Genomic DNA, 12,056 nt, shown 5'->3' with positions numbered 1-12,056 from the left:
GAGCTGGTGGATGACACTGAAAGAGGTCAGGTGATGGTCAGAGAGTGGGAACTTAGTGATGCAGTGATAAGATGTTAGGTGTGAGGTGCTTCTCAGACTCTGAACTTCCACAATGCTGAGCTCAGCCAAACTGGGACAGAGCACCCTTGATTAATGAGGAGATATCCTTTCCCCCTCTTGTTGCACAGTTTTAAAGTCAGTGGCAATCACCTTCTGCGGGTGTATTTGCCCACTTTGTCACGAAGCTCTTTGGATTTCACACCATAAATGATAGGGTTGAGCTTGGGGGGGACAAGGAGATAAAAGTTGGCAAAGGTGACATGTACATGGGAAGCAATTCCTTGACCAAACCTCTGTGTCAGGTAGGAGACGAGGGAGGGAGTATAAGACATCAGCATGACACAGATGTGAGATGTGCAGGTGTTGAGGGTTTTCAGCTGGGCTTTCTTGGAGGAGACTCTGAGGACAGCCCTGATGATCAGACCATAGGACAGGGCAATGAGTGTCAGGTCTGACCCGTTGACTACAATTGCTCTCACCAAGCCGTACGTCCTGCTGACTGTGATGTCCCCATAGGACATCTTTGCCACAGCCATGTGCTCACAGTACGTATGGGGGATAATGCGATTGGCACAGAATGGCTGCCTGCTGAGGAGCAGGGGCATGGGCAGAATGAAGAGAACAGCTCTTGTCAAACCCACGAGCCCGAGCTTAGCTATTCATGCATTAGTGAGGATGGTGCCATATCTCAGAGGGTTACATATGGCAACATAACGATCAAAGGCCATTGTCACGAGGACGGCTGATTGCATAAAAGAAACTGTGTGAATGAAGAACATCTGGGTGAGGCAGCCACACACAGTAATGCCTTTCAAATTGAACCAAAATATACACAGTGCCTTCGGCACGACGGAGATAGACATGCCGAAATCTGTGAGCGCCAGCATGCAGAGCAGCAAATACATCAGCTTGTGCAGGGTCTGCTCTTTGCCTATAACAAACAGAAGCATGAAATTTCCGGACAGGCCGATAATGTAGACTGTAGAGAAAGGGATGGAAATCCAGATGTGGGCAGCTTCCAGGCCTCGGATGCTCATTAGGATAAATGGTGAAGGTTCAGAGGGAGTGAGGTTGAAAGCTGCCATGAGGTGTTCGATGCGGCGATCGTGCTCAGAAATGTTCAATGTGCCTGTGAAGGAAGAGAAACACAGCGGGGGGGGGGGGGTTACACAGTTTATAAGAATTAACACGGTAAATATGGTATAGGTATTAACAATCTAGAAAGGAGTGTATGCAGTGATGTGGGAACCTTTACAGATGGCACCAGATTATTTCAGTCATACTCGTATCGAGAGACATCCTCAGAAGGCACTAACCAAGCCAGGTGAATGGGCGGCATGATGTCAGATAAACTTGGATGTCAATATCTGCAACGTGTATGCCATTGGAGGGAAAAAATTGAACTCCTCAAACATCTTACAAGGTTCTAATTTGACTATATGAATTTAGTACAGGAACCTGGGTGTCATTGTACACAGCTTTGGGAAGCACCACTCACAGTGCAAGCAGAGCAGAAACTAAGTAGAGCATTGGGATTGAGGAGGAGTTTGCTGAGGAATCATACAGAAACTACGTCATGAGAGCAGCCAGCCGATGTTTCACTCTCCTTTGACTTCCTCTGTGCAGTACGGGGCACTCTTCTCACACAGTATATTGCAGAGTTTGAGGGGCTCACGGAAGGGGAACGAGAATGATCAAGTGACTGGGGAAACTCTCATATGGAGAGAGGTTGAAACGACTGGGATTGTTACCTTACAAAGGAGATGAATAAGAGGGGACATGAGAAAAGTCTTTGAATTACTGACTAGTAGAGCAGTTTCAGAGGTATGACTGGTAGAGCGTAGATGGAAAACATGCTTCCCTGTCTGATTACACAAGATCAAGAAGATATTGAATTAAACTGAAGTGTGGAAAATTCAAAACAGCAGATAAATAAAATGCTTTCTCCACTCAATGCCTAAATAGATTGTGGAACTCATTGTTACAAGACATAGTTGGGGACATGCAAGGATCAGGAAGTGTTTGGACATTTACATGGATCGTGAGCCTATCCAGTTACAATATTTACAACAAAATAAATATTTTGGAAAGCCTATATGCCTATGAGTTTTAGGGACAAGCTGATGTCTAGCTGTTAGGCATAAGGTCATCCCCCCATCTACCCACTGCTGGGTTTCTTACACCTTTTACTGCAGCACCTTTCAGGTAGTTGAAAGCAGCTATAACTCCCCCCCTTCTTCTCTTCTGCAGACTAAACAATCCCAGTTCCCTCAGCCTTTCCTCATAAGTCATGTGCTCCAGCCCCCTAATCATTTTTGTTGCCCTCCGCTGGACTCTTTCCAATTTTTCCACATCCTTCTTGTAGTGTGGGGCCCAAAACTGGACCCAGTACTCCAGAGGAGGCCTCACCAATGTCAAATAGAAGGGAATGATCACGTCCCTCAATCTGCTGGCAATACCCCTACTTATACAACCCAAAATGCCATTAGCCTTCTTGGCAACGAGGGCGCACTGTTGACTCATATCCAGCTTCTCGTCCGCTCCAACCCCTAGGTCCTTTTCTGCAGCACTGCTGCTTAGCTGCTCAGTCCCTAGTGTATGCAGTACATGGGATTCTTCCATCCTAAATGCAGGACTCTGCACTTGTCCTTGTTGAACCTCATCAGATTTCTTTCAGCCCAATCCTCTAATTTGTCTAGGACATGTACCCTAGTTGAGAACCAATGCTCTAAAAGATCTTCTCTAGTTCAAATGCAAATTAATTCAGGGCAGTTCAGACTACATGATCACAACAGTCCCTTCTGACCTTTGAATCTACAAACACGTCCTCAGGAGTCAGTTGGAGGCATTTTGCCTGCATGCTCATGACTGAGCTTACTGGAGGCATTTTTTCTATTCTTGACCATGGTAAATATAACCCTATGGGGAGAAACTCTCATGTGACTGTGGTGCCTGAGAAACGTTACACTAGGTGGGTATTTCACGAGGCTGGGGGATCCCGTGACACACTGCATGGATGAATATTTTAGATGAGAAAAAGAATAACCTGAGCCCATAAAATCTCTGCACTGAGGAATGTTTGTACAAGCATCACCGTGAATGGCTAACAGAGCTGGCTTAGAAATGGCTGCCAGAGCGCCTTGTGCTTCACTGTGGTTCCCAGTGTCCCATTTTTTCAGGCATCTGCCAGTGGCTCCTGCACATGGCAGCTATATTTATCTAGGCCCCCACATGTCCCAAAGTTTCCATCTCTCCTTATAAAATGTGCAAACTTCTTCGCTTGCGAGTTGTTCCTGTGTAGCAGCCCCCGCAGCTTCGTGCCGTGTCTATGGGTGCAACAAGAAAAGCAGCACAGGTGCCCTGGTATTTGCCACTCACGTGTGAGTATTATTTTGTTGTGTTCGGAATGTGTCTGAAGGAAACTCCCAGTTTATGTGGCGTTCTGTGACCAGGCATGAAAGAGGGGGATTCCCAAACACATGGGCCTGGATTTTGTTCTCAGGGAGGCCAGTGTCAGTCGGAGTCACCCACTGTAGGCAGAATATGAGAGTAGAATCTGGCCAGTGTGTGACCCATTCTTGTGGGGAACCCTCTGGTAACAGATATCTGCTGCAGAGGTTCTGGTTTCATTTCTTCAGAGGCCAGTGAATTTGCTGAATTGGAAAACATGAGCGAACCGGAGGAAAAACCACACAGCCCCAAAAAAGGAAGCTACTAAGACAGATAGAAGGACAGAGTAAAAGACAAGACACGGATCTTAAAAACAAATATTTGTCTAAACTATTTCCAATACACTTGTAGTTACAATTTTACCAAGTGAATCCCTTGCCGTTTCTGATAATACTAAACAGTTTAAGTTTCTGTGCTGCTGAATTCCTGCCCAGATGATTCTTGAGTTGAACCCTGGAACCCTTCCTTGAGCCCTCAGCACTCATTGTAATGCAGAAATGGGTAACTCACCGGAATCCCACTCAGCAGAAGGAAGAAATATCCTTACTTTGACAGGAAGGTTGAGCCCTTGGAATCAGTGTCTGAATCTCACGTCTGACACTCAGCGTGCTGGACAGCAGCCTTTATGATTCCCCTGTACAGTCCCTGCAGACTCTCTGGTTGGCCAGGACTCCCAGATAATTCCTTTGGCTCTGTGAGCAGCAGGAAGAGCAGAAAATAGACCCTGGAGAACCTTGGCTTGAGAGCCTCCCCTGGGACCGAAGAAAATATTCACCAATAACAGGGGCTCAGATTGTCAGGGCAAAGTGAGTTTTGCAGGCTGTTCAATCTGCAGGCAATTGACAATAGGTTTCTTTTGTGGGCGTACTGTACTGCCATCTGCACTATGTGTGGGAATTCTGCCATTTTCAATTGATCGTAGCAGCGTACTGCTGCATATCACCCATGGCGTTGTAATATCCAGTCCATTAGGCTCTGAAAAGTCACTGCAACAATGTGGAGGAAAAATTATGTGATCCTGAATTGATACAAGCTGTAGGGGGTGGAAAAGGGTTTTTTCTCCCAGGATTCTGATATCAAAGCTATTTGCCAGTATCCCTTTGTGAGGTCTAAAGTGAGTATTCATCCGGGAGTTCAAACTATTCTAATATTTCAGCTACTCTCTGAATTGGGTTATCATCAAATGTCAATAGAGTGTTGATCTTTCAGAAGTTGATGCAGAAACAGGTTGTGTTGTTCTGCGTCAGAACTAGTACCGTGGGATTTCTCCACTCACTCTGATTCCTTCACCTATGAGTGGACAGCTTTGGAGTTTCCCTAATCTGTTGCCCTAGGACCATTTCAGTGTGGTGGTGTTTTAGGTAGCTGTGTCCTGCTGGGGTGAGAACACGGTGGTAAAGGAATCAATCAACTGCTACATCTGGATCTTTTCTTCAGGCAACAGTCCCTCCCCAATGCTTGTGTGATGAGTGCCTGTTGCCCTAATTTGGGCTCTGGAGGGTATGAGTGTGATGGGTTTCACCTGAGGGGTGCAGTCTGGGAGATGTGGGAACTGCTGCACCTCTCTCACCACCCAGCTGGGCTGCCCCTTGTTCACCCTGCTTTGCTGGTGATTCAGCCTCTCCAGGCCCTGTTATCACCCAGCACAACAGCAGAGGGCACCACACACTGTCTCTTTAAGATCACCAGTCTCTTCAAGATCTTAAGCTTAGTACGCATTTGTCATGGGTTGGACCCGCTGGGATGTCATCCGATGTGCTGAGATACCACTGAGTCAGCCTATTGTGCCAGCCTGGTCTTGCTGGACCAGACTCACTAGCCACACAGTCAAGGCCACACCCAGCCGCACAGAGAGACAGAGATCCGCTCTGGGAAGGCTCAGCTTATGGTCCTTGCTATAGCACCCAGCTGTCCACCTCCCTTGGGATACACAGCCAAAATAATATGAAATTCAACTCTTCCCTTGATACGGAGGAGGGTATTCACAACTTCTCACCCCACAGTTAGAAATCACATAAACTGGGTTATATTATAAACCACAAATAAGTTTATTAACGATAACAGTTGTATTTTAAATAAACAAAGCAGGCAAGCTAAGCTCAATATACTTAAGAAACAGGTTACAAAATGTAAATTCTCACCCTAAATGTTCTTTTAGGGAGATTGCAAAGTTTTGGTGGTTCAGAGTTCCAGTTATATTCCTTTTCGGACTGGACCCCTTGCCTTCCCCTCAGGTGGCTCATGCAGTCTTTCTTCTTCGGCAAACAGCCATGGAAGGGAGGAGTCAGGGCTTCCTCCCCACCCATAAATTTACAAAGGTGGGAATCCTTTGTCTTCCAGGGAGGTGGTAGAATCTCCATCCTTAAAGGTTTTTAAGGCCTGGCATTGACTCTGCTGTGGGGGGATTAAACAGCAGGATGTTTGAGCTGCCAAGAAGGCCACCTCCTTCCCAAAAGTTCTGCCCTCTCAGGAGTCTGTTTCCAGGCATACTGGCTCTGTAAAGACTAGGGACTGGAGTCCTGAAGGGAACGTCTCACAACAAGGTCCTATGCTCAGTGGGCTAGAATGAAGAGTTAAGTCTATCTTGATTGTAGCAGAGAAACCAGTCACTTTTTGAGCCTCTCACAGAGTGGGGAGGGGAGAACTTGCATGTAAGATTGCTCAGAGCTCCAGTATGAAACTGGAGAAAAGACGGTTGAGAGTTTTTGGCTTAAGTTTAGAGGCAAGAGTAACCAGAGTGATGTCTTGCTGGGCGTCTGCTATAGATCACCAGACCAGGAGGATGAGGTAGACAAGGCTTTCTTCAGACAACTAACAGAAGTTTCCAGATCACAGGCCCTGGTTCTCATGAGAGGCTTCAATCACCCTGACATCTGCTGGAAGAGCAATACAGCAATGCACAGGCAATCCAGGACATTTTTGTAGAGCCTTTTGGACAATTTCCTGGTGCGAGTGCTGGAGGAACCAACTAAATGTCTTGCTCCTCTTGACATGCTGCTCACAAACAGGGAGACCATCTACCCCTACTGTCCCCTCCATGTTCCTGTGCCTAGCCCTCCTTTTCCCCTCAGTACCCTTCATCGGCCAAGTTGGAAACCAGATCCGGGTTGGAGGGCCTGAGCCTTTGGGTGTGGGGATGGTGGCCAAGAGCAGCCTCCAACCCATGTCCCTGCCCCCCGGAAAGCCCCGTTCAGAGCTGATGGAGGGTCTCTGGTTCTCCACAGATGCCCGCATGGCTCTTACACTGACCCATCTCTGGCTTCCGGCCTGGTCTGGATGCAGGACCTCAGTGACTGAAGAGCTGCAGCTGGGCCATGGTAAGAGCCGCCAGGGGTTGGCAATTTTGGGGAGCCGCAGACCCTCCATCTGCCCTAGGCAGGGGGTGTGTGGGGGTAGGGACATTGGCATGGGGCTTCTCTTCTTCCCCCCTTCCCCACAGATTCCCAGGGTCATGGGCTCCAGCTTCCATGTCTAGTTGGCAGCCGGTATCAATTGGAGTGCCCCAAGGGTCGGTGCTGGGGCCAGTTTTGTTCAATATCTTCATTAACGATCTGGAGGATGGCATGGACTGCACCCTTAGCAAGTTTGCCGATGACACTAAACTAGGAGGAGTGGTTGATATGCTGGAGGGTAGGGATAGGATACAGAGGGACGTAGACAAATTAGAGGATTGGGCCAAGAGAAATATGATGAGGTTCAACAAGGACAAGTACAGAGTCCTGCACTTAGGATGGCAGAATCCCATGCACTGCTACAGACTAGGGACGGAATGACTGGGCAGCAGTTCTGCAGAAAAGGACCTAGGGGTTACGGTGGACGAAAAGCTGAATATTAGTCAGCAGTGTGCCCTTGTTGCCAAGAAGGCTAATGGCATTTTGAGTTGTATAAGTAGGGGCATTTCCAGCAGATCGAGGGATGTGATCATTCCCCTCTACTCAGCACTGGTGAGGCCTCATTTGGAGTACTGTGTCCAGTTTTGGGCCCCACACTACAAGAAGGATGTGAATAAATTGGAGAGAGTCCAGCGGAGGGCAACAAAAATGATTAGGGGGCTGGAGCACATGACTTATGAGGAGAGGCTGAGGGAACTGGGATTGTTTAGCCTGCAGAAGAGAAGAATGAGGGGGGATTTGATAGCTGCTTTCAACTACCTGAAAGGGGGTTCCAAGGAGGATGGATCTAGACTGTTCTCAGTGGTAGAAGATGACAGAACAAGGAGTAATGGTCTCAAGTTGCAGAGCGGGAGGTTTAGGTTGGAGATTAGGAAAAACTTTTTCACTAGTAGGGTGGTGAGGAACTGGAATGTGTTACCTAGGGAGGTGGTGGAATCTCCTTCCTTAGAGGTCTTTAAGGTCAGGCTTGACAAAGCCCTGGATGGGATGATTTAGTTGGACTTGGTCCTGCTTTGAGCAGGGGGTTGGACTAGAGGACCTCCTGAGGTCCCTTCCAACCCTGAGATTCTATGATTCTGGCCTGGCTGGAGGCGTAACCTCAAAGTGAAGAGGAAGGGCAGGGGTTCAGACCTGTGACAAAAGCAGATTGAACAATCCCGTCCACTCTCAAAAGTGGGAGGGTCATGGTCCCTTCTCCGCACCTCCCTGTCCCACCACCTGGAGTTCCGGCAACAGTCTCCATCCTGTGCGGCCGTGACACCGCAGATAAGATGCCTGCTCTGGCAGTGGTACACGGCCTCAGGCTCTAGGTGGCAGGACCCTTCCCCCCAGCATCTGCCCTCCCATCAGATTCATGTCCCCGCTTCTGAGTCCAGCCTTCAAAGCCTTCCTGCAGAGCATCATCTCCCTCTGCTGGGGCCTCTGCATGTGGCCTCCTCACCTTGCTCTTCTCAGCTGCTCTTTGTTCTCGGCTGCCGTGTTACTTATGCCATGGCTGGCATCCACTGTCCTGGCTCTGGCCCCACAACTCCCTGCTCTAGTTTTGCTCTGGCTCCCATGCTGACCCAATTCCTGGCTTTTGTCTGTTACCACTCCCCACCTCTGATTTCTTCCTCAGTGCTGCTGCTCTGCCTCTGGTCCAGCTGTGCCTTCTGGGTTGTTTTCTGGACTCTCTGGTCTCGGGTTGCCAGATTTCTCCTGCATTCATAGCCCAATAACACTTAAAAACTAAACTGATAATAGCCAAATCCACTTCTTTCAACAAAGAGTTTTTTTTAAATTAATAAATTGGTGTATACATAAGTAACATATGAAATCTTTCATTAGATTCCTAGTACAGATTTAATATTTATTTAAAAAAAAAAACCTACAAGGCACAGCAGGAGTTTGTCCGTGTTAGCCACAACACTATGAGATGATAATCAAAGTCAAAAGCCCCTTACTGGTACTTGTATCTCAGTTGAGGACTGATAAATGTTTCAAACATTACATTAGCCCAAAAGGAGACCACAATGTATGTAATACAAAAACAACACTAAAATGATTATGGTATTTATTTCTAACAGCATTCAGTGTGCGTTGTCAAAGTCCATAGTTTGTCTTGAAAAGAAATGATGACTCTGCGTTTGCCTGGCCTCATATTCGGGACAACCAGGTTGAGCAGTTTTAGGTTGAAGTTGTCAAACACATGGATGCCACTGGGGACAAAGACTTTATTGAACTTGGCTTGTTCACTCTTTCCTTGCTGTCCCTACCTTTTAGTAACGCTGCAGTTGAAAGACTGTTTTCTCAGATGAACTTGACAAAAACATGTGTTTGAAACTTCAACCCCAAACTGCTCAACTTGGTTGTCCTGAGTATGAGGCCAGTGAATCGTAGGCAAAACTCTCCACTGCTGCTCCAAATACCCAAGGTATTCACAAAGCAATAGCAAAAATGAGATATTAGCCATTCTAGCTTATGCAGGGCTGAGTGCAGTAGAAGGATTTAGGACTGCAAGCAATTCAGTCACCTAGATGTTTGGTGATAATCCCTGTTTCACCTTTTTCACAAACTCCAACATGAAATTTTGACACCTACTCTTCATGTCTTTGAATATGGGAAAGGCTAGTTTGTATTTTGAAAGGTCCAGGTGAAAGCGAATCAAAAATTGGCTGCACAAAGTGGTAAGTAATGTGACTCAAAAACAATATCAAGTTTAACACATCAGTCCAGTTCAAAAACACAGTTTCACACCTCTCACCAACAAGTTCTAGAAGAATGTCCTCAATTCCCACACTAAATTTTGCTCGTTTTCTGTATGATTAAAAAATTCAGCATTGTAGCTTCTTTCTTTGTCTTTGTCTTTCTAAGAGTCCGGTTCATCAGTGTAGCTTCAGTTTGTCGAACTGATCAAGAACTCTGTTCAGAGAGGGACTAACGCAAACTCACCCTACATCAGAAAAGTGAATATCGCCTGGTAGTCACAGAAAGGCTGATTGACGGGCTGAGTGTGTGAAAATGGGGCTGGCGGGTGAAAATGAAAGTGGTCAGGTGATGGTGAGAGAGAGGGAACTCAGCAACGGAGAGAACAGTGCTTAGTGATGGAGAGATAAGATGTTAGGTGTGAGGAGCTTCTCAGACTCTGAACTTCCACAATGTTGAGCTCAGCCAAACTGGGACAGAACACCCTTGATTAATGAGGAGATCTCCTTCCCCCTCTTGTCACACAGCTTTAATGTCAGTGGCCCCCAGCAATAAACTTCTGCAGATGTATTTGCCCATTTTGTCACGAAGCTCTTTGGTTTTGGCCCCATAAATGATAGGGTTGAGCATGGGGGGGACAAGGAGATAGAAGTTAGCGAAGGTGACATGTACATGGGAAGCAATTCCTTGACCAAACCTCTGTGACAGGTGGGAGAAGAGGCAGGGAGCATAAGACATGAGCATCACACAAATGTGGGCTGTGCAGGTGTTGAGGGCTTTCTGGTGGGCTTTCTTGGAGGAGATTCTGAGGATGGCCCTGATGATCAGACCGTAGAACAGGGCAATGAGCATCAGGTCTAACCAGATGACTACAAGCGCTATCACCAAGCCATATGTCCTGTTGACTGTGATGTCCCCACACAACATCTTTGCCACAGCCATGTGCTCGCAGTACGTGTGGGGTATAATGCGGTTGGCACAGAATGGCAGCCTGCTGAGGAGCAGAGGAAGGGGCAGAATGAAAAGAACAGCTCTTGTCAAACTCACAAGCCCTAGCTTAGCTATTCGTGCATTGGTAAGGATGGTGGCGTATCTCAGAGGGTTACATATGGCAACATAGCGATCAAAGGCCATTGTAACAAGAATGGCTGACTGCATTACAGTTAACATGTGAAGGAAGAACATCTGGGTGAAGCAGCCATCCACAGTAATGCCTTTCAAATTAAACCAAAATATACACAGTGCCTTTGGAATGACAGAGGTAGACATGCCGATATCTGTGAGTGCCAGCATGCATAGCAGCAGGTACATCGGCTTGTGCAGGGTCTGTTCTTTGCCTACAACAAACAGAAGCATGAAATTTCCAAACAGGCTGATAATGTAGAACATAGAGAAAGGGATGGAAATCCAGATGTGGGCAGCTTCCAGTCCAGGGATGCCCATTAGGATAAATGGTGAAGGATCAGAGCGGGTGAGGTTGAAAGCTGCCATGAGGTGATTGAAGCGTTGATCGGGCTCAGAAATACTCAAGGTGCCTCCTGAAGGGAGAGAAGCAGAATGAGGGGGGTTACATACATGATAACAAATAGTATGGTAAATATTTTATAGTTAATAATCTAAAACGGGGGTGAGCAGAGAGGTGGGGACATTTGCAGATGCCACCATATTATTTAGTTCATATTCAAGTAAAGAGAAGTCCTCAGAGGGAGGTATCTAAGCCAGATGAATGGGTGGCATGATGGCAGATGAACTTCAATGTAAATATCTGCAGCGTGTATGCTTTTTAGAGGGAAAAGCTTGAGATCATCGACGACTTTTCAAGATTCCAATTTAATTGTATAAATTCAGTACAAGACATGGTACACAGCTTTGTGAAACCGTACTCACAGTGCAAGCAGAAACTAAGAAAAACATTGGGTCCAAGGGGAGTGTGATGGGGAATCATACAGAAAATACGCCATGAGATCAGTCAGTTTATGTTTCACCCTCCTCTACACTTCTCTGGGTGGTACGGTGCACCCTTCTCACACAGGATATTGCAGAGCTGGAGGGATTCAGGGAAGGGCAATGAGAATGATCAAGGAGAGCGGTTGAAAAGACTAGGATTGTTACCTTACAAAGGAGATCTATTACAGGGATATTAGAAAAGTCTATAAATTACTGACTGGTAGAGAGTTTTCAGGGGGATGACTGGTAGAGAGGAGATAAAGAATGTGTTCTCTCTGACTGACAACTCAAGACTATCCATTTACAATACTTTCAGTGAAATAAATATTTTAGAAAGCCTATATGCCAATGTATTTCAGGGAACCAGTCAGTCTCTAACTGTCAGGCATTAGAATGACACTCTCGGGATGGTTAAGGCATCCCCCCATCAACCTACTGCTTGGTTTCTTATGCCTCCTACTGCAGCACCTGGGGCTGTCATTCTCAGACAGAGGACACTGGACTAGATTGGCCACAGGTCTG

At 46.7% G+C, this 12,056-nt stretch overlaps 1 protein-coding gene and 1 pseudogene across 1 annotated transcript; both read right to left on the bottom strand.

Moving 5' to 3' along the window:
• Positions 1-206: 206 nt before the first annotated feature.
• LOC123376221 lies at positions 207-1,145 on the bottom strand (annotated as a pseudogene).
• An 8,961-nt stretch (positions 1,146-10,106) lies between these two features.
• LOC123362189 (olfactory receptor 52N4-like) lies at positions 10,107-11,078 on the bottom strand. The gene has a single exon (XM_045002554.1). The coding sequence runs from the start codon at positions 11,076-11,078 to the stop codon at positions 10,107-10,109; it is 972 nt and encodes a 323-aa protein (XP_044858489.1).
• Positions 11,079-12,056: the final 978 nt, after the last annotated feature.

The sequence above is a fragment of the Mauremys mutica genome, chromosome 1, assembly GCF_020497125.1.
Source record: "Mauremys mutica isolate MM-2020 ecotype Southern chromosome 1, ASM2049712v1, whole genome shotgun sequence".
In the NCBI taxonomy this organism is placed as follows: Eukaryota; Metazoa; Chordata; order Testudines; family Geoemydidae; genus Mauremys; species Mauremys mutica.
The sequence above is the reverse complement of the archived record's forward strand: the minus strand, read 5'-3'. Positions and strand labels throughout refer to the sequence as shown.

Coding starts and splice junctions, on each gene's coding strand:
- LOC123362189 (XM_045002554.1), bottom strand. CDS start 11,078: ATGGCAGCTTTCAACCTCACCCGCTCTGATCCTTCACCATTTATCCTA.